The sequence below is a fragment of the Notolepis coatsorum genome, assembly GCF_963971535.1.
Source record: "Notolepis coatsorum genome assembly, chromosome: 10".
In the NCBI taxonomy this organism is placed as follows: domain Eukaryota; kingdom Metazoa; phylum Chordata; class Actinopteri; order Aulopiformes; family Paralepididae; genus Notolepis; species Notolepis coatsorum.
Window position 1 is genome coordinate 26,923,867 of NC_140174.1, and position 22,925 is coordinate 26,946,791.

General features: G+C 48.2%; 1 protein-coding gene across 1 annotated transcript; it reads right to left on the reverse strand.

Moving 5' to 3' along the window:
* Window positions 1-459: 459 nt before the first annotated feature.
* On the reverse strand, window positions 460-21,399 carry sstr2a (somatostatin receptor 2a; the record flags this gene model as incomplete). Its single annotated transcript, XM_084322979.1, has 4 exons — window positions 460-894; window positions 2,371-2,696; window positions 3,624-4,039; window positions 21,179-21,399. The coding sequence occupies 4 exons, from the start codon at window positions 21,397-21,399 to the stop codon at window positions 460-462; spliced, it is 1,398 nt and encodes a 465-aa protein (XP_084179105.1).
* Between the last annotated feature and the right edge of the window lie 1,526 nt (window positions 21,400-22,925).

The window sequence follows — 22,925 nt, forward strand, 5'->3', positions numbered from 1 at the left end:
TTCTGTCGCTACAGTGTTTATCATCAGTGTTTAACTATGGTCCACTTTTCGGTCCACCTGATGCCATTTCGACTTGTCACTCCCAATGCCTCTTCCCCGAAAAGACATCAAAGCACCTTTGTGGCAAGTGTGCGTATATTAAGTTTCTTAATTACATCATCCAACTCCCCCCACTCCTCCCCCCGTCGCATTTGGCCAGTGGTCGATTTTGGCGACTACCCGTCCACTTCTTGGAAGCCTTAACCGCCCATCCTGCTCGTTCCCCCCCGACCTCCTCGGGCGTGGGCACCCGTCCAACTCCTTCCCATCCATCCATCCATCCGTTCATCCGTCCATCCATACATCCGTCCATTAATCCGTACATCCATCCATACATCCGTCCATTACTCCGTCCATCAGTCCATCCATCCATCAATCCATCCATCCATCCATCCGCCCACCAGCCCATCAGCCCTATCCTCAGATGCTGGTCTGTAGCTCCCCATTGAGCAGCGCGGCGTTGTGCGTCTCCATGGTGACGTGGTTGACCACGGCATCATGGACCATCCTGGTGCGGTCCGCCCGGCTGTCGCTGCGCTCCACCTCGTCCAGGCCCACCACCTTCTTCAGGCACAGGACGTTCTGGAAGCTCTTCTTGAAGTTGTCCGACAGGAAGGCATAGAGGATGGGGTTGGCGCAGCTGTTGGCGTAGCCCAGCACCACCACGAAGTCGAAGGTGCTCTTCAGGGCGGGCGTGGGCCTGAGCGAGCTGGTGGTGACGGAGGTGACGTTGAAGACGTAGAAGGGCAGCCAGCAGAGGACGAACATGGCCACCACGATGGACACCATGCGGGTCACCTTGCGCTCCGACCGCTTCCGCTTGGCGGAGCCCACGCGCATGCCGGACGACTTCACCTGCAGGAGGGAAGGATTCATTTGTCATCAGTGGCTAGGAAGTGTGAACAGGCGTCTTTCATGTTGTGAGGCGTTGCGACGGAACATATAAAATAGCTGATTATTCGTTGATTATTAACATTATGGCAAATGCACTTACTGTCTGAGTCAGAAAAGAAGATAGATATCGATTTCCTCTCTGTGCGTTCAGTAGACAGCTATCTGGCTCCAAGCTAGCCTATAGCTTAGCACAAATTAACGGAAGTGGATATGGACCACTGGCCTGGCTTAAAACTCTGAATCTGAATCTGAATCTGGCTTAAAACTGGTGTTTTAAGCCAGGCTAGCTGGCAAATTTCCGTGGCTCAACAATATAAACAAATTAAACTGCAATTGCAATTCACATACATTTTTGTTACACGTCTTGGTGTTATAATAGACTCAGACCTAAGCTTTAAATCACAAAGTGACAAAAACATCATTCTTCCACCTTAGAAACATAGCTAAAGTACGTCCATTTATAAATCAAAAGAACGCTGAAAAACTGATCCATGCCTTTATCTCAAGCCGACTTGACTACTGTAATGCACTCTTTATAATGACTCCAACTCATTAAAACCGCTGCAGCTATAGGCTATTAAAGAGGAGAGACCACATCAGCCCAATGTTAGCTACCTTGCACTGGATTCCGGTAACATTTAGAATCGATTTCAAGATCCTCCTCCATATATAGAAAGTTATTTTACTCTGTCTATTATATTACTGTCTATTTTTAAATTGCCATAGAACTGTCAGACACCACTGAGTTGATTGAATATATTTCCTGCTGTTTAATTCAGAACTGTAATTGTTCTATAATGTACCTTATAACGGAGGAAAAGGTGGAGTATATGAGAAAGACCTATGGCTCTGACAGCTCTAAACATCTAAAATTGTACTGTGCTGAAGCACAGTTTATTTTATGTGTAGCTGCCCATTTCATGATTTAATACGTCTATATTATGTGTATCAGTGCCAGTCAAACCGTACAACTTTTACTGATTACATTTTACTGGGATAAAATATTTATAATCAGTTTCCTGGGTTGTACATAAAAAGAACTGTTGATCACATCTGTTTTTTTTATATACAACTACATTTTACTTTAGAAAGTTTTGAATTCCTAACTTTAGAATGAATCCCCAGTGAAATGTGTCACAATTCCAACACCCCCACTGCTTCCAAAGCGATGAACGATGTTCCACAATGGTACAGGCAGAAGGAGAGGCCCTCTCTCACCTTGACAATGATGAGCATGTAACACAGGATGATCACAGCCAGCGTACAGGCAGAAGGAGATGCCCTCTCTCACCTTGACAATGATGAGCATGTAACACAGGATGATCACAGCCAGCGTACAGGCAGAAGGAGAGGCCCTCTCTCACCTTGACTATGATGAGCATGTAACACAGGATGATCACAGCCAGCGTACAGGCAGAAGGAGAGGCCCTCTCTCACCTTGACTATGATGAGCACGTAACACAGGATGATCACAGCCAGCGGCAGGACGAAGCCAACGAAGAAGGTGTAGAAGATGAATGTGGTGGAATAGACCTCCTCGGGTTCTGGCCACACGATCCCACACACTGGCACCTTGTCCAGGCCGCTGAAGATCATGGTGGGCAGGTTGACCAGCAGGGAGATGCCCCACACCGTGAGGTTGGTGAGCTTGGCGAAGCGAGGCTTCCGCCATTTTGTCGACCTAATGGGGTGGACCACGGCCAGGTAGCGGTCGATACTCATCACCATCAGGCAGAAGATGCTGGTGAACTGGTTCAGAGAGTCTGGCAGGGGAGGGGGAGAGAGGAGAGGCGAGGAGAAAGAGGAGGAGAGGAGAGGAGAGGAGAGGAGAGGAGAGGAGGAGAATTATTTTAATGATCAAACATCCGTATCTCGTCCTCTTGTTGAACAAAACATCGATCGGGATTTGTACCATCAGTCACCACACTCCTACTTTGGATTCAAACCAACAAGGTCTCAGTTTCAAGTTTCCAGATGAAGGATGTTTTTGAACCTTGAAGACGGTAAGTTGGAGTGTTGGGTATATTCAAAGACAGTAGAGGCTGAGTACTGTCGGGCGCTGTATCTCTTTCACACTCAAAGCGATTTTGGATTGACTTTACAACCTGTAAACACCGTAGGCTACATGAGGTGTACATTATTTCAAGATGGACGCACGGCTCAGGTTCAGTTGACTCTTTCTCTGATTCTCTGATGACAATCAACTAAAGATGTCCCAGATCACCCACGCACATAGGGGTAGATTTAGGGTGGGTTGCAATGGACATGTCCCCCTCAATATTGAGAAGGGGAACATTTGTTCCCCTCGCAAAATATGAAAGACAACCTAAAATAAGGGGGTCAAAACATTTATATATCCTTCTTACCTGTAACTATAGAATAAATATTTGAAAGAATGCCTGAGAGCTTCACCGCATTATATTCCATTAAGTTTGTGTCAGCGGGTACCTGAATTTAGTCTTTTCCTTTATATAAATAAAGACATTTCCACCATGAATTGATGCAGAAAAGGCACAAATCGGTGCATAAAAGTACATTAGAATGCAGGAAATTACATTTCTTGGGGGAGGACCGCTAGACCCTCCGCATAAAGTGTCCCCCCCAATGTCGAAAGCAAACCTATACGCCATTTTGCACGCACATACAGACCTCTGCGTAAAAGACCGGGGTGTCTTTCCACCTCCACCCACCTATGGTCATGATGACCCTGCAGAGCACCTCGCCGAAGGGCCAGTGGACCAACGACAACTGCATGGCGATGAACGGCAGGCTCATCATGCACAGCACGTCGGCCACCGCCAGGTTCAGGATGTAGATGTTGGTCACGGTCTTCATCTTGGCGTAGCGGAGGATGACGTAGATGACCAGCGCGTTGCCGCAGAGCCCCACGGCGCACACCATGAAGTAGATGAAGGTGATGACCACCGAGCTGGTCTTGTCCTGGGGAGACGCCCGCGTCACCGTGCCGTTCACGAGCACCCGGTCCAGGTCAGACTCGTTCCCCGGGAAGTAGCTGTCGTAGAAGAGGGGCTCGGGCACCGACATGTTGGGGGGCGTCGGGGGGAGGAGGAGAGGCCAGCTGGAAGCGGTCGGATCCATGGCGTCGCTAAAGGGGTAAAGGGCAGGGTTGTCTAAGGGAAGTGTGGGGGCGGATTCTGGGGAATCAAGGGCTCTGGGTGTTCAAGATGCAGGTATGTGAGGAGGGCATATGTGTAGGTATGAAGGTTTTGGGGTTGGTTATCTTGGGAGATCAGAGGTTTTGGGGTTCAAGGACTGGACAAAGTATAGCCTATTACTGTAGGTGTTGTGGTTACATGAATTGTAATGTATAGACGGGTTCGGAGCCCAAGGATGAACAGAAGAAGGGGTTTGTGTGTACGAGGATTTGGAGGTGTAAGGGTTTTGGGGGTACAAGGGTTTTGAGGGGAACTAAAGGGATTTTGGGAGGGCTAAATTGGGGGTACAAGGGGACTAGCAGTACGAGGGATGTGGGATTCAGGAGTTTGGGACGTTAAAGATTGGGAGGACTAGGCTTTCTATGAGGTTTGAGATGCAAAGCATCAAAGGGTCATATCCCAATTGGGTGGCTGGATAGATAGATAGATAGATAGATAGATAGATAGATAGATAGATAGATAGATAGATAGATAGATAAAAATAAGACAGACAGACAGACAGACAGACAGACATTATATATGAGTGGGTGTGTAACAGTATATATAACATTCCTTCACAGGGAATAGATACATTTATTCTTCATTCTTCAGGCCTGCGCTATCTTTTCCTCTCCTCTCAGCTCCTTTGACGTTTTGCTCACGATGGAGACTGGGGCTATGACCCTGTTCCTTTACTTAGCCTAGCTCTCTCTCTCTTTCTCTCTCTCTCTCTCTCTCTCTCTCTCTCTCTCTCTCTCTCTCTCTCTCTCTCTCTCTCTCTCTCTCTCTCTTGCTTTCTCTCTCTCTCTCACACGTGTGTGGGTGTGTGTGTGTGTGTGTGTGTGTGTGTGTGTGTGTGTGTGTGTCTGTGTCTGTGTGTGCGTGCAGGAATACAAGAACGTGCAAAGGGGAGGGGTTGGGTGGGTTACTGTTCTGTTGAAGATTAATGTTTGTTTGCTGCTACAGCTGCACTGACCCCCTCCAGGTGGGTTTAGAATAATGGATACAGACTGTCACTATTTACCTGTTGGGGAGGCTGTGGTTGGCACATGGTTGCCCATGGATTGGCCACTATTTGCATCAGTCATTATGCTAATTGCAATTAATTTAGTTAGTAATTACGCGAATTGCTTGTGTGTGTGTGTGTGTGTGTGTGTGTGTGTGTGTGTGTGTGTGTGTGTGTGTGTATGTGTGCTGTACATGTGTGCGAGCAGGTGTGTGTTGTTGATATAGGTTGCAGTTTAGAGCAATTCACTGAGAATAATAATGGTGGAAGATTTGGTGGTGTGTTAAAAAACAACAACAACAACAACAACAACAAAGCAGGTACAATAAATTGGCCAATTTATCGATAGCATTGATTATCTATGTATTTACTCTGCAGAGGACCTCACTATTAAGCTGTATCATAATGCTGCCATAGTACCTTGGCTTATACGCACTGCACTCTGGGGCTCTTCGAGAACTGATCTTGTTGTCAACTCCATAGACCTATCATTATATCAGACTATTTTGGAGTAAAAAATTTGCCCCTTGAATAATCTACTTTTATGTTTAATTTTGACTTCCAACTTTTCTCAATAATCGCCCAGTTTAAATCACGGAGAGAAGATATTACCAAGTCAACAGAGCGCAGGACATACCCAGGGTACAGAATGCGAATGGAAAAATAGATAATAACTTAAATATAAATATATATATATATATTATTTTGCATTCATGAATACTGGTGAAAATGTATGGCGGCTTTAGAAGCCTCGGGGTCCGTCTTGTCATCCCTGGGAACAGCGCAGGAAAGCAAACGTGTTGTCTGCTCTCAACTCTCAAGGTACCTTCACCCGTCCCGCATGAGTCATGACGCACACATTTTACGCGCAACTATAAAATCAAACCACATTTAAAAGTTCGCTATAATGTTTTTTTCTTTCTTATCTGTTCTTTCGTTGTTGTTGTTGTTTTTTGTATTAACACAATCTCTTACCTTTTTTAATCGGCGAGTTGATTATCATATATCAAGTCCATTGTGGTCTTTTCAATTTAAAATATTCCGTGTTCCGTGGCGTCGACACGTTAAAAGCTTGCATTCTGCCGTGGACCGTTATAACGCACCTCCACTTTATCAATGCACCTGTTCCCCCATTACGCGTGGCGCTGTTATTTACTTCGCTTTCTTTGTTGCCTATTTTCTTTGGAAAATCCCCCCAAAAGTATCCACATGCCTAATAGTAATTAAAAGGGTAATAATGAGAAAAATTATTGACAGAAACCATGAACAGTTTGTCAGTTGACCGGCCATCCAGTGCGCGCGCGCGGTTGCGAAACTGTCAGAGTAGGAGTGACAAACTGGCGGTGCGCGCGTGAGTGAGATGGAGAAAGATAGAGAGAGATAGAAAGAGAGAGAGAGAGAGGGAGGGAGATGACCACCTGTTGAATACATGCTGTTTACTAAATGTGCGTGGGGAGGAAATTGGACGGATGTAAGTGCCTACCTGCCCCAGATGTGTTCGTCGTCCGCTGCACGGTCCTTCCTCTGACCGACACCAACCCCCTCCTCATGCGCCAGTGTCCAGGTTGTTCCACGGATACATTTGTCACACAAATTGGTCCGATTTGAGTCACAGCGATAGCTCAATGTAACAGTTGGCGCGTGCGGCGTGCTGCTCCCCAACCGACGGACTCGGTGATTACGCGCGAGAATCGGGACTCGATGGAGTTTTTCCACATCTTTATAAAGAGTCGTAGTGGGTGACGGTTTTAGAAGCTAGGCCAGATGGTGGTCATTCAATTTCCCTGACCTTTGTCAGAAGAACCCTCTGAGAAAATGCCCTCCGCATTTAGCATAATCAGACACAGGCCTATTTATGTCTGGGAAAAAGATTATAATGATAAATAATTTGTCATATTTGGAAGATTAAGTATCTTGCTGGGAGGTCCTTCTCATTTCTCATTTAGCATTTTAGCAGTGTGAGCAAGTAGATGAGTATGAATGACAGATTTGGACTTCAGTCCAATGGGATCAAACTATAGTTTCAGTAGTAAGTCCATGTCCATAATAGAGGGGAAGGGAGTTGGGTATACTGATGATTCATGCTATTTTAAAACCAAACTTTTATTATGAAATTAATTGTTTACACTGTTTATTTTTCTCAGATTTGTATATGATTATATCTAATTGTATTGCCTATATTTATGTATTTCTACTATTGCCCATACCTGTATCTTCCCTCCCCCAGTCCCCCATGCTGCTATGATGCCCGAATTTCCCCAAGGAGATCAATAAAGGTATATCTTATATTATCTTATTTTATGTTATTGTATCCTATCTTATTTTAAAATGTAACGAAGTAATAAAATATTTAAAAAATTATCTTCTAGGTCAGACTGGATAGGGCGGGGTAACAGATCAGGTAAAACATGCACATGACATATGTGCATGTATGTATGTGTAACGGATGGTATCGTGAAGCGCAGTCAAGAAGGGCTGGGGTGAGTAGCGGTGCTATGGGTTAAACTCACTCTCACATCCTCAAAAGACGCATAAATCCAGCACTTAGAAGTGAATTCACCTCTTGGTATAGTGGTCTGTGTTGCTGCCTGCGGTGTGGGAGACCGGGGTTCGACTCCCACTCGGGGCATCGAAGTTTTAGGTGACGTTGTCACAACCGTTACAATGGTGCCGATTGACCCGGATGCCTTGGGTGGAGTGGAGTGAGTTTGAGAGGGTGAGTGTAACGGATGGTATCGTGAAGCGCAGTCAAGAAGGGCTGGGGTGAGTAGTGGTGCTATGGGTTAAACTCACTCTCACATCCTCAAAAGACGCATAAACCCAGCACTTAGAAGTGAATTCACCTCTTGGTATAGTGGTCTGTGTTGCTGCCTCCGGTGTGGGAGACCGGGGTTCGACTCCCACTCGGGGCATCGAAGTTTTAGGTGACGTTGTCACAACCATTACATATGTATGTGTGTGTCTGCACGGATGTGTGAGGAAATTACCTGGGCCCTATTCCCCGTACCTGGTTCAACTAAGTCGATCAAGAGTCCCATTATCCAGATTCAATTAACCCGATGTTTGAATCCGGGATTTTCCTGTTCCTCGAAGGTGGATTCAGTCTCGTTCATTTGAACCAGACTTGAGACTCCGGATAATTGCGCGCGCCCGCCTCAGCTGAAAAGACAGCAAGTGTCGATAGCAGAAATCCTGATCTTCTAACGGCATTGATTGATTGATTGATTTAAAACTTTATTAACAGATTGCAGAATGGGCGTGCCTGCTGGCAGTATAGGCTTATGGAATGAATAATCAAATGAGATCTTGCTAGCGAAAATAATTAGTTCAGCTCTTTCAGAATAACGATACAAACAAGCCCAAATAGTATATCTAATTGATACGAATTATATCATGAGGATATCTGTATGTGCTTAGGTATTAATATTATGTACTATATAAATACATGGTTTCCAAAGAGAGGCTTGGAGGGAGGCTTGCAGTTACACTATTAATCAGGTTTTAATCTGTTTCGGACCTAATCCATACATGCATTGAATTGATTACCATTTGGATTATACCAGTGACACCTCATGTTCATCATCAGATAACAGTGCTTGAAAAGATAAATGCATTTTCTCGAATTCATTCATCAAAAACGTCAAAGGCTCATTCAATTTATCAAGTCACGTCACGTCATCAAATCCATCAAACAGCGCATCTCCTCATATATTTTAATCCCAGTTACAATATCACAATAATGTGTGACACTATCACAGTGATACAATTAAATATTCCACAGATTCAGATTCCTCATAATTCATATCCACAATCCGCGCATAGACGCTTCAGCTTGAATGAAACGCATCCGGGTGCTCTGTTAAGCAAATACACAGCGAAGAATATTAAACTAATCAGAGCCAAACACCCGATAGGTTTCATTCATTAAAAATATCCCAGCGGGATTCACATTTGCAATGATCCGTTTAGTCCGTTATTAAAATAACTGTGTGTCGCGACTCGTGAGCGCCGTATCCGTATAAATATGACGTGCATTATATAGGACAAAGTAAATTCATAGGCTGAATATGATTTATTATGAGCGTTACTGCAGACATATTATTTTACATTTCAAACGAAGCACAAGAACATAATTCAGAATGGCATAATGGGATCTAGACTGTGAGAATCATTTCAGGAAGCGAGCTGGCATTTCTTTGCGGGGGCGTGGCCATGGTTCATCCAGCTAACTGAACTTAACTAACTTAGCTAACTTTATTTAACCAGAAATAAAAAAACCATTGAGGCCGAGGTCTCTTTTTCAAGGGTGATCTGTCCAAGAAGGCAAGCATGAATTATGATTAATAATTACGAATTATAACGCTGTTATGTACCAGGAGCCTGATCACTCCTGTGTCACTGTGCAGGCAGGCCTGATCACTCCTGTGTCACGGGGCATGTAGGTGAGGGCTGCCAATTAGCCAATTAGTGCTGATTGGTTACCTGCTGTGAGCTTTAAAGCTAGCCCTAGTAACACACATGCAGTGTCTGTGCTTAGGGAAAGAGCTGTCAGGTTCTTCCAGTCCTTGTCCGTTGGGTTCACATTAGTACAATAGTTTACATTTATATTAATAGTTCCTTGATATAGTAGCACTTTGAGTTAGAGCACAGGGTTTTGGTGTTGGTTTGCACATAGGTTGCGTGCCCATGAGCCAGGGTCGTAACAGTTGGGCGCTCGTCCGGGATCTTTACCCCTAGAAATTTGTTTGGTGGAGCGTGAGCTTAAAGAGAGGAAAGAGGAGCGTGAGTTTAAGGAGAAACAAATGTTGTTGGAGCACGAGCATGCACAGAAGGAGCTTGAATATAAACATGCTGCCTTGCAGGCGGGTGCTCTGCATCCAGAGTCACATTCCGGGTTTGATGTAGGCATATTAGGATGGTGCCACCATTTTTTGAGAAAGACGTGGAAAGATATTTTCCCCTTTTTGAACGGGTGGCAACCACATTGAAGTGGCCTGATACCGCCTGGACACTGCTGCTGCAATGTGTTTTAGTTGGTAGGGCACAAGAAGCCTACACTGCTCTGTCCCTTGAACAAAGCGCTGATTATGAGCTGGTTAAAGCTTCCATTTTGAGGGCTTATGAGTTGGTCCCCGAGGCCTATCGTCAGCGTTTTAGAGGTTATCGCAGGTCGGAGGGGCAGTCTTATGTTGAATTTGGAAGGGAGAAGGAGAACCTGTTTGACAGGTGGTGCACTTCCCAGAAGGCAGAGTCAAGAGAGCAGCTTAGGCAGTTGATTCTCCTAGAGGAATTTAAAAGATGTGTTCCTGATACCGTTTCCACACATCTAAATGAGCGTAAGGTATCGAAGATAGGCGACGCCGCTGTCTTCGCTGATGAGTTTGTGTTGACACACAAGTCCGTGTTTTTGGAGGACTACCGTGTTGAGTCCGGGGATAGGCGTCCTGTTCAGGGGGGCCGTTTCCCAAAACCTGTGTCTGCTGGTCAGTTAACTTCACCTCCTAGGGCGGGGTGGTTCTGCTGGTGCATTCCCAGAAGGGATTATCTGTTTCTACTGTAAAGAACCTGGTCATATCGTTGCTGGGTGCCCGGTGCTTGAGCAGAAAAATGTCAGAACCGTGGCTCTGGTAGAAACCATATGCAGAACGCCTATGCCAACGTTAGATGGGGATGGGGGAAGTATCAAACGTGTGGACAAAGAGCTCGAGGGTTCCTCAAGGTTTATGATGAATGGATTTGTTTCCCTGACTAATGCACTAGAGTCCAAACAGGCTATAACAATTTGGAGAGATACCGGTGCTTTTCAGTCCCTCATTCTGGAGGGGGTTTTGCCGTTTTCAGAAAACTCTTCTTTGCATTCCGGTGTCGTTGTTCGGGGCTTTGGGGGTGGATTTGTGGATGCACCTTTGCATGAGGTCACGCTCAATTCTCCCTTAGTATCAGGCAATGTTGTTGTGGGGGTATGTTCTCACATTCCCATAAAGGGGGTGTCCTTGAATGAATGAATGAATGACCTTTATTTATATAGCACCCTTCACAGCATGAATGCACAGGGTGCTTTACACTACAGCTTAATATAAAAACACAATAAAAACAAAATCAGAAATAAATGACAACAGACAAACAGCAGTTAAAAACAGTGAAACTAGATAGAAAAAGTAGAATAAAAGAATTTGGATAAAATCATGAGTCACTAATTAAAACAACACTATAGAACAGTGAGGACAAGAAAAAGGCGCCTATGTGTGATCAAAAGCCTGCCTGAACAAATGTGTTTTTAGTTGTTTTTTAAAAGAGTTCTCAGAGGGGGCAGTTCGCAGGTCCAGGGGGATAGCGTTCCAGAGCCTTGGTGCTGTCACCTCGAAGGCTCGATCACCCCTTGTTTTTAGCCTGGTCCTGGGGATCACTAGGAGGTGCTGATCGGCAGATCTGAGTGAGCGGGTGTTGGTGTAGGGATGGATGAGTTCCGTGATGTAGATAGGGGCCTGACCGTGAAGTGCTCTGAAAGTGAAAGTGAGGACTTTGAAGTGAATTCTATAGTGTACCGGGAGCCAGTGCAGGGATACCAAAATGGGAGTGATGTGACATGATTTTTTTGACCTTGTGAGTAGCCTGGCTGCAGCATTTTGGACCATTTGTAGTTTATCTGTGGATGATTTGGTGAGACAGGTGAAAAGTGAGTTGCAGTAGTCAAGCCTAGAGGAAATAAAAGCATGCACGGATAGTTCTAGTTCAGAGTGAGATATGATGGTGCGCAGTTTTGCAATGTTTCTGAGGTGAAAGAAGCAGGTGCGTGTGAGTGTTTTGACATGTTTGTCTAGGTTCATGGCCTGGTCAAAGACAACACCCAGGTTTCTCAGGTGGGGACGTATGTTGTCTTTAAGGGACCCCAAGTGAGTGGCCACTCTAGCTGCAGTCTTTTCAGCTGCTACGATCAGCACCTCCGTTTTATTTGCATTTAACTGGAGGAAGTTACTCCCCATCCAGCTCTCAATGCCGAGCAGGCACTCCTGGAGAAGGCTGAGTTTCTCCAAGTTGTCGGGTTTAAAAGAGCAGAGTAGTTGTATGTCGTCTGCGTAGCAGTGATATTTAATGCCGGTGAATTTATTGATGAGGAGGCCTAGGGGAAGCATATAAATGGCAAAGAGGAGTGGTCCTAGCACCGATCCCTGTGGTACCCCACATGAGAGAGGGGTGGGGTCAGATTTAAAAGGACCCACAGCCACCGAGAACGTTCTCTCCCTCAGATAAGAGGCGAACCAGTTTAGAGCGCTCCCAGAGATGCCCACCCACTCCCTGAGCCTGTCCAAAAGGATGTTGTGGTTGACCGTGTCAAACGCTGCGCTCAGGTCTAACAGGACCAGAACAGAGCATTCACCAGAGTCAGCAGACATCAGGAGATCATTGGATACTCTGAGAAGGGCAGATTCAGTGGAGTGGAGTTTGCGGAAGCCAGATTGGAATTTGTCACAGATGTTATTCTGTGACATGTGGGTGGTGAGCTGGTTGGCTACAACCTTTTCTAACACCTTTGATGCAAAGGGCAGCTTGGAGATGGGTCTGAAATTATTATGGATGGTGGGGTCTAGGTTGGGCTTTTTTAGGAGTGGCTGTACGACTGCCTCCTTAAAATAGATTGGGACAGAACCAGAGGCTAGGGATGAGTTAATGATAGTGACTAGACTGGGGCCAACAGAGCAGAAAACTTCCTTAAACATGGATGTAGGAAGGATGTCTAGGGGGCTCGAGGAGGTCTTCATGGAGGTGACTAAGATGGTGAGATCATCCAGAGAGACAGGTGAGAAATCGCTCAGGGATGCTTGAGTGGTGGGATGGAGGGGAAGGGGGGATAGAGAAGGAGTGATGTTTGCCATTATGTTTGCAACCTTGGTGACAAAAAATTGAAGAAAGCGGTTACAGTCCTCATTTGACAGCACTGGTGTAGGGGGGGGGGGGCTGACGAGTGTGTTAATGGTTTTAAATAATACTCTGGGATTGTGCTTGTTGGATGAGATTAAATTACTGAAATAGGTAGCCCTGGCGGACTTTACTGAGTTATTAAACTCAGCCCTCAGCTCTTTGAGGTATAGCCGATGAACTTCTAAATGAGAGGTTTTCCAGCGTCTCTCTACTCTGCGGCAGTTACGCCTGAGCTCACAGATGTTGTTGTCAAGCCAGGGGGAGGGGTTCACAGGACGAACGCTGCGTGTTGCTAGGGGCGCTACGTCATCTAAAATGGCCGCGCAGTGTGTGTTGAATTTGTCAACCAGACAATCAACGTCATCAACAGAGGACACCAAAACATTTCTATCATAGCTAGCAAGGAAGCTATCTATAGCTGCGCTATTGATAATACGAGAGCTTTTTACACACTTCAATGGAACAAAGTCATTATCGAACGCTAGGCTAAACAAAATACAGCTGTGATCGGACACCAATAACTCCTCTGTGCTAACATTGCTGACTTTTAACCCGATCGTGAACACAAGGTCTAACGTGTTGCCTTTGCAATGCGTCGGACCGGAGATGTGTTGGGTGAAATGAAACGAGTCCGTAACATTTAAAAAGTCAGTGGCAAAGTTATCAGAGCTCTTGTTTACATGGATATTAAAGTCTCCAATCAGCAAGACCCTGTCCAAGCGAATAATGGACGCTAGAAAGTCACCAAAATCAGCGAGGAACGAGCTATTTTTCCCAGGGGGTCGGTAGATCAGTACACAGTGAAAGGGGTTTGTGTGCCCAATTTTATTCACAAGTACCTCGAAAGATGAATAAGTTCCAGAACTCACCCTCCGTGAGGAGAAACAGTCCCGGTGGACAACAGCCAGTCCACCCCCTCGGCCGGAGGACCTCGGGGCGCAGGAATAAGAGCAGTTCTGTGGGCACAGTTCATTGAGGTGGACAAAATCATCTGTTTTTTGCCAGGTTTCCGAAATTAGCATGTAGTCCAAGTCCTTTGAGACGAAGAGGTCGTTCAAAAAGAACGATTTGTTGGCTATGGATCTAGCGTTTATTAATCCAAAGCTGATGAGGTCCGATCCAGTTCTGCCGAACGTAGAGGCTCGGGGTAGCGGCCGCAGGCAACCGGGCCGGGTTTCAGAACGCCGACACACAGACACCGGGGCCATACTCGTAAGCCGCCGCCGGTGGATCACATGAGTGGGGGCCGATAGCTGCGACGGGGACGCAGGGAGGATGGCCCGGAGGCAGGACAGACCCACGCCAGAGACCCAGGTTGTGGAAAAGGCACAGCGACTGGGCAGAGATGTGTGTTCACGGATTAACCTCCGACGCTTCACCGCAGATCCAGCTCGCTTGCCGCGTCTTCTGGGCCGCCTAGTCCTAGGACAGCTGCAGGAGGACGTCCAGATGTTTCCAGGGATTTCCTTGCGCAGGGCCCAGTGGGAATTCCACTGCTCAGATCGGTGGGATAAGGAGCACAACACCGTCTCACGTATGTTCAGCAAGGTATGTCGATCATACACAGCCACTGTTTGTACACTGTTTACACATAACACAGAACATACAAACAGGACAAACCAAACAAACATCCAGCTCAGATGACAAGCTGCCAACACAGGCGCGGCCATCTTGGAATGCGTGGAATGCGTGGAATCATGGGAAAACCTTCATTCTAGGGAATGATTTGGCTGGTGACAAAGTGTTGGCTACTCCGGTTGTAACTCCCATTCCTGTGATTTCTGAGGTCCCTAATGAGCTGGCACAGAAACATCCAGGAGTGTTTCCTGTGTGTGCTGTGGCTCGGGAAATGTCAAAGGACAAAAGTGATGTTGTTGATACTTCACTTAGTGACACATTCTTTGTTGAATTGAAATGTGTACCTGTTGAGAATTTTGGAAAGCACACTGTGGATCTACCTCTGCATAATGATTCTCTTGATTGTGGCTTTGTGTTAGGCCCGGTGGTGAAACCAGAGTTGACATGCGTGCCGGAGAAGCATGTGGCAGGAGATGGTATGGCGGCGCAGTGTCTCAGGGTCTTCCCAGCCTGTAGGGTGGCTGAGGCCACGAACGAATTGGAGGAGGAGTGTGGGAAGGATGCTATGAGAGGTGCTGTTGTTTCATGTGACACCGTTCTAGTTGGAGAGGCTACTAAGCCTGACTTAGGCTGCCAGCCTTCCCACAGTAGCTCTATTGTCCCTAATGTTTCACTTGTGGGCAGGGATGGTCCCAGTATGTCAGTTGATGATTCTGACATTGATCCACATGTCCACACTGATTCTCTGCCATGCACTAGGTGTGATGGTCAACCTAGTTACCTGTGTCCTGTGGAGCAGGAGCCGCCTTCGCGACCTGGTCTGTTGAGTGGCAGCCATTTTGATTTTGATCAGGACAATGTTATTTTGGGTGACGCCATTTTAGATGGTGTTCCAGACGTTTTTGTGACTGTCGTACTGCCATGTTCCAGGTACGGTGGGGCTGTACCTGAGGCGGTACATCCTACTCTGGATGTTCACAGTTTTCAGTCTATTTTTGACAGGTCGGTATCGGTGGAGGGGCCTGTTGAAAGGGAGCATACAACACGGTTGGTGGTCGTGTTCGACAGGGGCCGACCCGCTGTCACTGTTGTGGTGGTGGCCCTGACAACTAATGGGTCACAGTTTTTTTTTTTTTTTTTTTTTTTATGGGTTGTTGTGTGGTGGTTGCCTCTGGGGCAACCAGTTTGGTGGGGGAGGTGTTATGTACCAGGAGCCTGATCACTCCTGTGTCACTGTGCAGGCAGGCCTGATCACTCCTGTGTCACGGGGCATGTAGGTGAGGGCTGCCAATTAGCCAATTAGTGCTGATTGGTTACCTGCTGGGAGCTTTAAAGCTAGCCCTAGTAACACACATGCAGTGTCTGTGCTTAGGGAAAGAGCTGTCAGGTTCTTCCAGTCCTTGTCCGTTGGGTTCACATTAGTACAATAGTTTACATTTATATTAATAGTTCCTTGATATAGTAGCACTTTGAGTTAGAGCACAGGGTTTTGGTGTTGGTTTGCACATAGGTTGCGTGCCCATGAGCCAGGGTCGTAACAAACGCATACATAAGATAAGATATTCCTTTATAACAAAGCACATGGAGACAGGGGCTGACACCCAGTTGCTAGCTAGGCCTGGGTCTGTCTATGAGAATGCTGTGCTGTCAAGCGGCTCCCACACCACACGTCCTGCGTCTGTGTTTGGTGAGCCTGGTGTTGTATCTGTCGACTGAGCAGGGTTCCCTGTATCTAAAATTTTTTGTCAGAGGGGGAACTCTAGGCCCAGGAGGTCGCAGCGTGGGTTCCCCCCAGCCAGGCACGCGGGAAGTGAGTCAGACTTGGGGGTGCGGCGGTCGGAGTCAGAGATAAATAATAATAATAACGTCATAACGCGAAGCGCATCATTCGTGATTTTCCATTAATTTGAAAGATCAATATTATACACTACAACAGACAAACTTGAACACCAACATGTGGACAGTTCACACACGAAATGCAGCAGTTTCGTTTCGCACACCGCACAGGATCTGTGTGTGTGTGTGTGTGTGTGTGTGTGTGTGTGTGTCACTGACTGTCACAACAACAATCCCTGCAGGAGCGATAATAAACACACATTACCTATTCCGGAGACGGTAGAACACCGATGGTGGTCTTGCGTTCAGGAGTGGTGGAAATAAACTCCTTCATGACAACATGAATGTCCAGTGAGTCCAGAATATCCTGATGTATATGCAGCAAGTCCAGGTTATTATTATTAAAGAAATCAGATATTCGTTTTTTGAGACATTTCTTTTCTGAGACACAAGTAAACACACTCTCCACTTCAGTCAGTCCTCCCTCTCTGCAATTCATTCCCGCATACAACATCGGCGACAGATATATTCCTTTACTGCGAATTGTCCCAAAAACGATTCCAGGCCGCTATTTATTTTACCAACGGATTTCCAGTTCCGCGTTGATGCTTCCAGGCCGCGTCTATTCGAATCCCAACTGGTTCATGAGTCGGCTACACGCTGCTTTAATAACACTGCATTATCGAGACAGCGCCCCTATGGATCTGGCAATGAATTCCAAGAATAGGGTAAATCTGCAGTGCCGCTCCGCTCTATGACATTGTGTAGCCTCGGTATTCCAATGGAATAAAGGCCAAAACAACCTTGCAGTTGCAGTTACACTCCCCGCCAGCAGGGGGTGCTGGAGCACCCATCGCACCCCCACTTCCCGCGCCCCTGCCCCCAGCCCCGCCCTCGCCAGGCCGGGTATTACGTTAGTGCCTCCCCCATCTGGACTTCCGATCCCGCGGTGGTCAGCAGGCACGCTGGGTGGTAGTAATATCACTACAGGGCTACGGTGTGTAGAGACCCACCCTATCGGGCAGTGTGGGACCACACACCATGCATGTCCAGCTGCAGAGCAGGCTGTCCTCAGCGTTCTCTCCATCCACACCGAAACATGGCTACTACTGCAGCCATACGCGGTAAAAATTCCAAAGCGCCCCCGCCGCCAACTGCCGCTGGTCCGCTACGAATCCGCGGGACACCCTGCTCGCGCGGTTGGCGAGACCAGGGTTGACAACGCACAGCGGGAGGGACCGGGCCACCTATCTACGATTCCTAGCGGACCAGCGGCAGTTGGCGGCGGGGGCGCTTTGGAATTTTTACCACGTATGGCTGCAGTAGTAGCCATGTGTCGGTGTGGATGGAGAGAACGCTGAGGGCGGCGCTTGTGTTACAGTTTACACACCCCCGCCCTCCGTTTTTGGGTTTGGTACAGACTCTATTATCAGAGTCCGCGGCAGTGACAGCCCTGGCCGAGGAGATTCGTTCTCTGGCGGCGAAGCAGGCCGTCGTCGTGGTCCCATGGGAGGACGCGATGAGCGGTGTTTCCTCCCGATATTCAGATTCAGATTCAGATTCAGATTCAGATTCAGATTCAGACAACTTTATTGATCCCGCGTGGGGCAATTCATATTTGCAGCTTCACCAACAAGCAACAAAGACAAACAAACAACAAAACATCTCAATGACAGCACGACAAAAAAAAGAGAAACACTCCATGTGATACACAATCCAGCAAAGTCAAAGTAAAAACAGACAACCAAGTGCAAAAGGCTACTTAAAATGACTACTGTCTGTGTTTAAAAGTCTGATAGCCGAGGGGACAAAAGAGAGGGGACAAAATATTTGGCATAGCGGTTGGTCCTACTTGGTGGGACGTCATAATGGCGGCCAGAAGGCAACAGAAGGCGAGAAATGGGGGGGGGGGGGGGGTGTCAGACCCATACTGGACCTGTCCCATGGAAGGTTCAGAATGTTGGCCGTCACCCACCTGTTAAGCGCTGTCAGGTGGGGGAGTGGTTCACCTCCATAGACCTGATGCGTATTCGCATCCCGATCTTCCCTCCTAGGACATACCTACGCTTCCTTTTTCAGGGCTTAGCGTATGAGTACCAGAGGCTGCCGTTCGGCTACTCTCTGGCTCCTCGCATCTTCACCAAGTGCGTGGAGACCGCGCTGGGGCCTCTGCGTCATCAGGGGATACTAATTTTATTCTACCCTGGACGACGTTCTGGTCCTCGGCCGGTCAGAGAAGATCGCCAGGTCTCATACCAGGCAGGTGGTGTAATTCCTCACCAGTCTGGGTTTTGCTGTAGACTGGAAGTAGAGTACTCCTCTTCCCAGTCAACGGGTGGAGAACTTGGGCTTATTTCTAAGCTCAAGGTCTATATGGGCATCCCTCTCAGAGCGGCGGCGAGTGGATGTTCTTGGCACGCTCGGGAGGTTCCGTCCTAGGACGGTTACGGCGCTGTCCGTGATGCGCCTGCTCGGTATGATGGCATCTGCTCACTCCGTGGTCCCTCTTGGCCTCCTCTTCATGAGGAGGATACAGAGGTGGTTTTCCAGTATGGAAATAGACCCGGTGAGAGACAAGTGGAAGCGGCTGAAGGTTCCCATGTCAGTACTGGGGGACCTCGCCCTCTGGGGAGGGCCTTGGGCCCTCACCAGCGGCGTCTCCATGGGCAGCAGGCTGTCACACGTCACGGTCTTCACCGACACCTCCCTCACAGGATGGGCGGGGACGTGTCGGGCCAACGCAGTAGGGGGCAGCTGGCAGGACCATGCTGCCCGGTCTGCACTACATTTCAATGTGTTGGACTTGAAGGCAGTCCTTCTGGTCCTCAAACGGCTTGGCCACCTTGTGGTGGGCAAGCATTTTTTGATCAGGACGGACAACACAACGTCAGCGTCGTATATCGACAGACAGGGAGGAGTAGGCTCCGTCCGTCTGCACCGGGCGACGGTCGAGCTCTGGCTATGGGCGTCTCTCAATCTGCGCAGCCTGAGGGCTCTCCACATCCCTGGCAGGGGGAATGTGGGTGCAGATGTGATGCCGTGGGACGGTCTTCACCCCGACGAGTGGGGACTACGTCCAGACATAGTCAGACAGGTCTGGGACCTATTCGGGGAGGACACGGTGGACCTGTTTGCGAGCGGACAGTCCCACCAGTGCCCCTTGTGGTTCTCGGTCAGTCGGAAGGCAACCCCTCTCTGGGGGTGGTTACCTTCTCGATGTGTCCGTGGCCGCCCGGGATTCTGTACACGTTCCCCCCCCCATACACCTGATGGCTCAGCTGTTGGGGCGGGTACGTCAGGAGCGCAGGACTTTGATCCTGTTCGCGCCGGGCCGGGGCTCGGCTGTGTGGTTCCCAGCCCTGATTCAGCTCTTGGTGGCCCCGCCGTGGCCTGTTCCGTGGTCACCGCGGGCCCTCTCTTAGGCACGCAGAACTCTGTTCTGCCTCCTATTCTGGGGCAGCCTCTAGGCTTGGCTACTGAAAGGGTGAATCTGGTGGGGATGCGTCTTAACTCTTCTGTGGTTGACGCCATCCGGAACGTGCACGCTCCGTCCACTACCGCGGCTTACGCAGGGAAGTGGCGTATGGTTCGAGAGTGGAGGGCAGAACACTGTTCAGCCACCCTCTCGTGGGACGCTCTTGCTTGGCGCACGGCGTCTCAAGCCTGTGGAACGTTCTCTGTCAGGAAAGGCTGTTGGGGGCCCCGTTTGAGCCTCTTGATTTACTTGACTTAAGCCTTTGCACTCCCTGCGGAGCATAGGCCACTGACGATTTCTTTCCATGTTGCACGGTTTTTGGCCTCCCGAACGATGTTGTGCCATCCCAGTCCAGCCTCTTTCATTTCCCCTTCCCAAGAACGGCGCCAGGTGTTTCGAGGCCTGCCGCGTTTCCTCTTTCCAGGTGGGTTCTATCGTAGGGCTTGCCGGGTGATGTTTGTGTCTTCCTTTCTCAGGGTATGGCCTATCCACATCCACTTTCTCTTCTTTATTTCTTCTGGCGGGGGTAGTTGTTTTGTGCGCTCCCACAGGTCCAGATTTGTAATGACATTTGGCCATCTCACTCTTAGAATGCGGCTGAGGCAGGAATTTATGAAGGACTGTACTTTCTGATTCAGCCCTACAGTTGTCTTCCAGGTCTCGGCAGGAGGACAGGAGGACTGATTTAGGAGGACTGATTTAACATTGGAGTTAAAGATCCTCAGCTTTGTGTTGGTTTTTATTTCGCGAGACCTCCATACTCGACCAAGTAGGTTGTATGCCGTTCTTGCTTTTCCGATTTGCACTCTGATGTCTTCTTCTGTGCCACCCGCTGTATCTACTATGCTCCCAAGGTAGGTAAAGGAGTTAGTTTCTTCGATGGCCTCTCCCTCTAGTTCAATGTTTTGCTGGCACTTTGTGTTGATCTTCATAATCTTGGTTTTTACCCTATTGATCTTCATTCCTAGAGTTGAGGCTGTTTCCTTTAGTTTGTTGGTCTTTTGTTGCATTTGCTGGTGACTGTGTGATAAGAGAGCTAGGTCATCTGCAAAATCGAGGTCTTCAAGCTGGTGTATCAGTGTCCACTGGATGCCGTTTCTGGCTCCTTCTGTTGTCTTCTTCATGGTCCAATCAATGGCCAGCAGGAACAAGAAGGGGGACAGCAGGCAGCCTTGTCTCACTCCGGTCTTTATCTCGAACGGGTTTGAGGGCTCCCCTCTGTGCAGTACCCTACTTGTCATCCCGTCATATGATCCTCTGATGATGTTGATGTACTTCGGTGGGATTCCATAGTGCTCCATCAGGTGCCACAGACTGTTCCTATCTAGACTGTCAAAGGCCTGTTCGAAATCGATGAAGTTGATGTATAAGGAGCTGTTCCATTCCAGGGACTGTTCGATGATGATCCTCAGTGTGGCGTTCTGGTCTATGCATGACCTTTCTTTCCGGAATCCTGCTTGATGGTCTCTGAGGAGCATGTCAACGGCAGTCTTCATCCTATCTAGAATTATCCGGTTGAAGACTTTGCTGGCGGTTGAAAGTAGCGTGATCCCCCGGTAGTTCTTGCATAGTGCAAGGTCCCCTTTCTTTGGTATCTTCACTATGTAGCCTTCTTTCCAATCTTTGGGTATCCTTTCTTTTGCCAAATTTTCCTCATGAGGGGATGGAGTGCTTTGATGCTTGTAATGATGTCGGTCTTGAATGCTTCACTCGGAATGGTGGTACAACTGAAGCTGAGAAGGGGGACCCCAGGAAACAGAATAACAAAGTATGACACCAATAAACTGGAAGAAAAACTACACCAGAAGCACTTCCAGATCACACTGAGGAACAAGTTCCAGGCCCTGGCTGAAATGGGCAGTGGGGAAGAAGAAATCGACGAAAGCTGGGAGAAGATCAAAAACGTGTGGCAAACAACCTGCGAGGAAAGTCTGGGAAGAAGAAAGAAAGAAAACAAAATGTGGATCACCCAAAGAACATTGGACACCATGGAGGAGAGGAAAAAGGCAAAAGACCACCTCAACAATGCCAGGACGAGAGCAGCCAAGGAGAAGCACACAAAGGAATACAACAGGATACATAAAGAAATAAAGAAAAAGGTCAGGGCGGACAAGAGATGCTACTATGAAGAGCTTGCTACACAAGCAGAAGAAGCAGCGGGACAGAGAAACATGAGAGAGGTATACAACATCACCAGGAAGCTCTCGGGGAGAAGGATGAGATCAGAGAAGCCCATAAAAGACAAGGCAGGAAACACACTATCCACAAAGGAAGAACAAACAAGGAGATGGGTAGAACATTTCACAGAGCTGCTCAACAGAGCACCAGCGAGCATCCCAGCAGATATACAAGCAGTAACAGACACACTCCCACTGAAAATGACCCCCCCAACAAAAGAAGAAACTAGGAAAGCAATATCACATTGAGCCTCTTGAGCAGGCGCCATTGGATCGTCTGTCTACGACCGCATTCCTTTTTGGGCCATCACCTCCGCTAAGTGCGTGGGTGAGCCATGTGCTCTCTCGGTGCGGTCGGAGTACCTGTCTATTCGGGCCCATAGCAGGCGACTCTGTGGCCTGATCCGGCCTTCGTGCCAAAGAATATCCGGAGCTCTTGTCGCTCCTGGGATATTGTGCTTCAGGCGTTTCGCCCTCCTCCTCATGCTAGTGGGTTGGAGGTGAGCCTGTCGTGTCCTGTCCGTGCACTGGAGGTTTACCTTAGTCGCATGCGGGATCTCAGGGCTTCCGATCAACTGTTTGTTTGCTACGGTGGCCCTCGCGCGGGTAAGGCACTGTCCAAGCAGCGCCTGTCACATTGGTTGTGCGAGGGCATTGCCCTTTGCTACACGTTGGCTGGACAGGTTCCCCCCGGGGGCATCAGGGCGCACTCCACTCGTGGTGTGGCGGCTTCTGCTGCCCTGTTAGGGGGGGCCTCGGTGGAGGACATCTGTGCTGCGGCCTCCTGGTCCTCCCCGAGTCCTTTCGTTAGGTTTTACCTCATGGACATGACTGGGGGTTCTGTC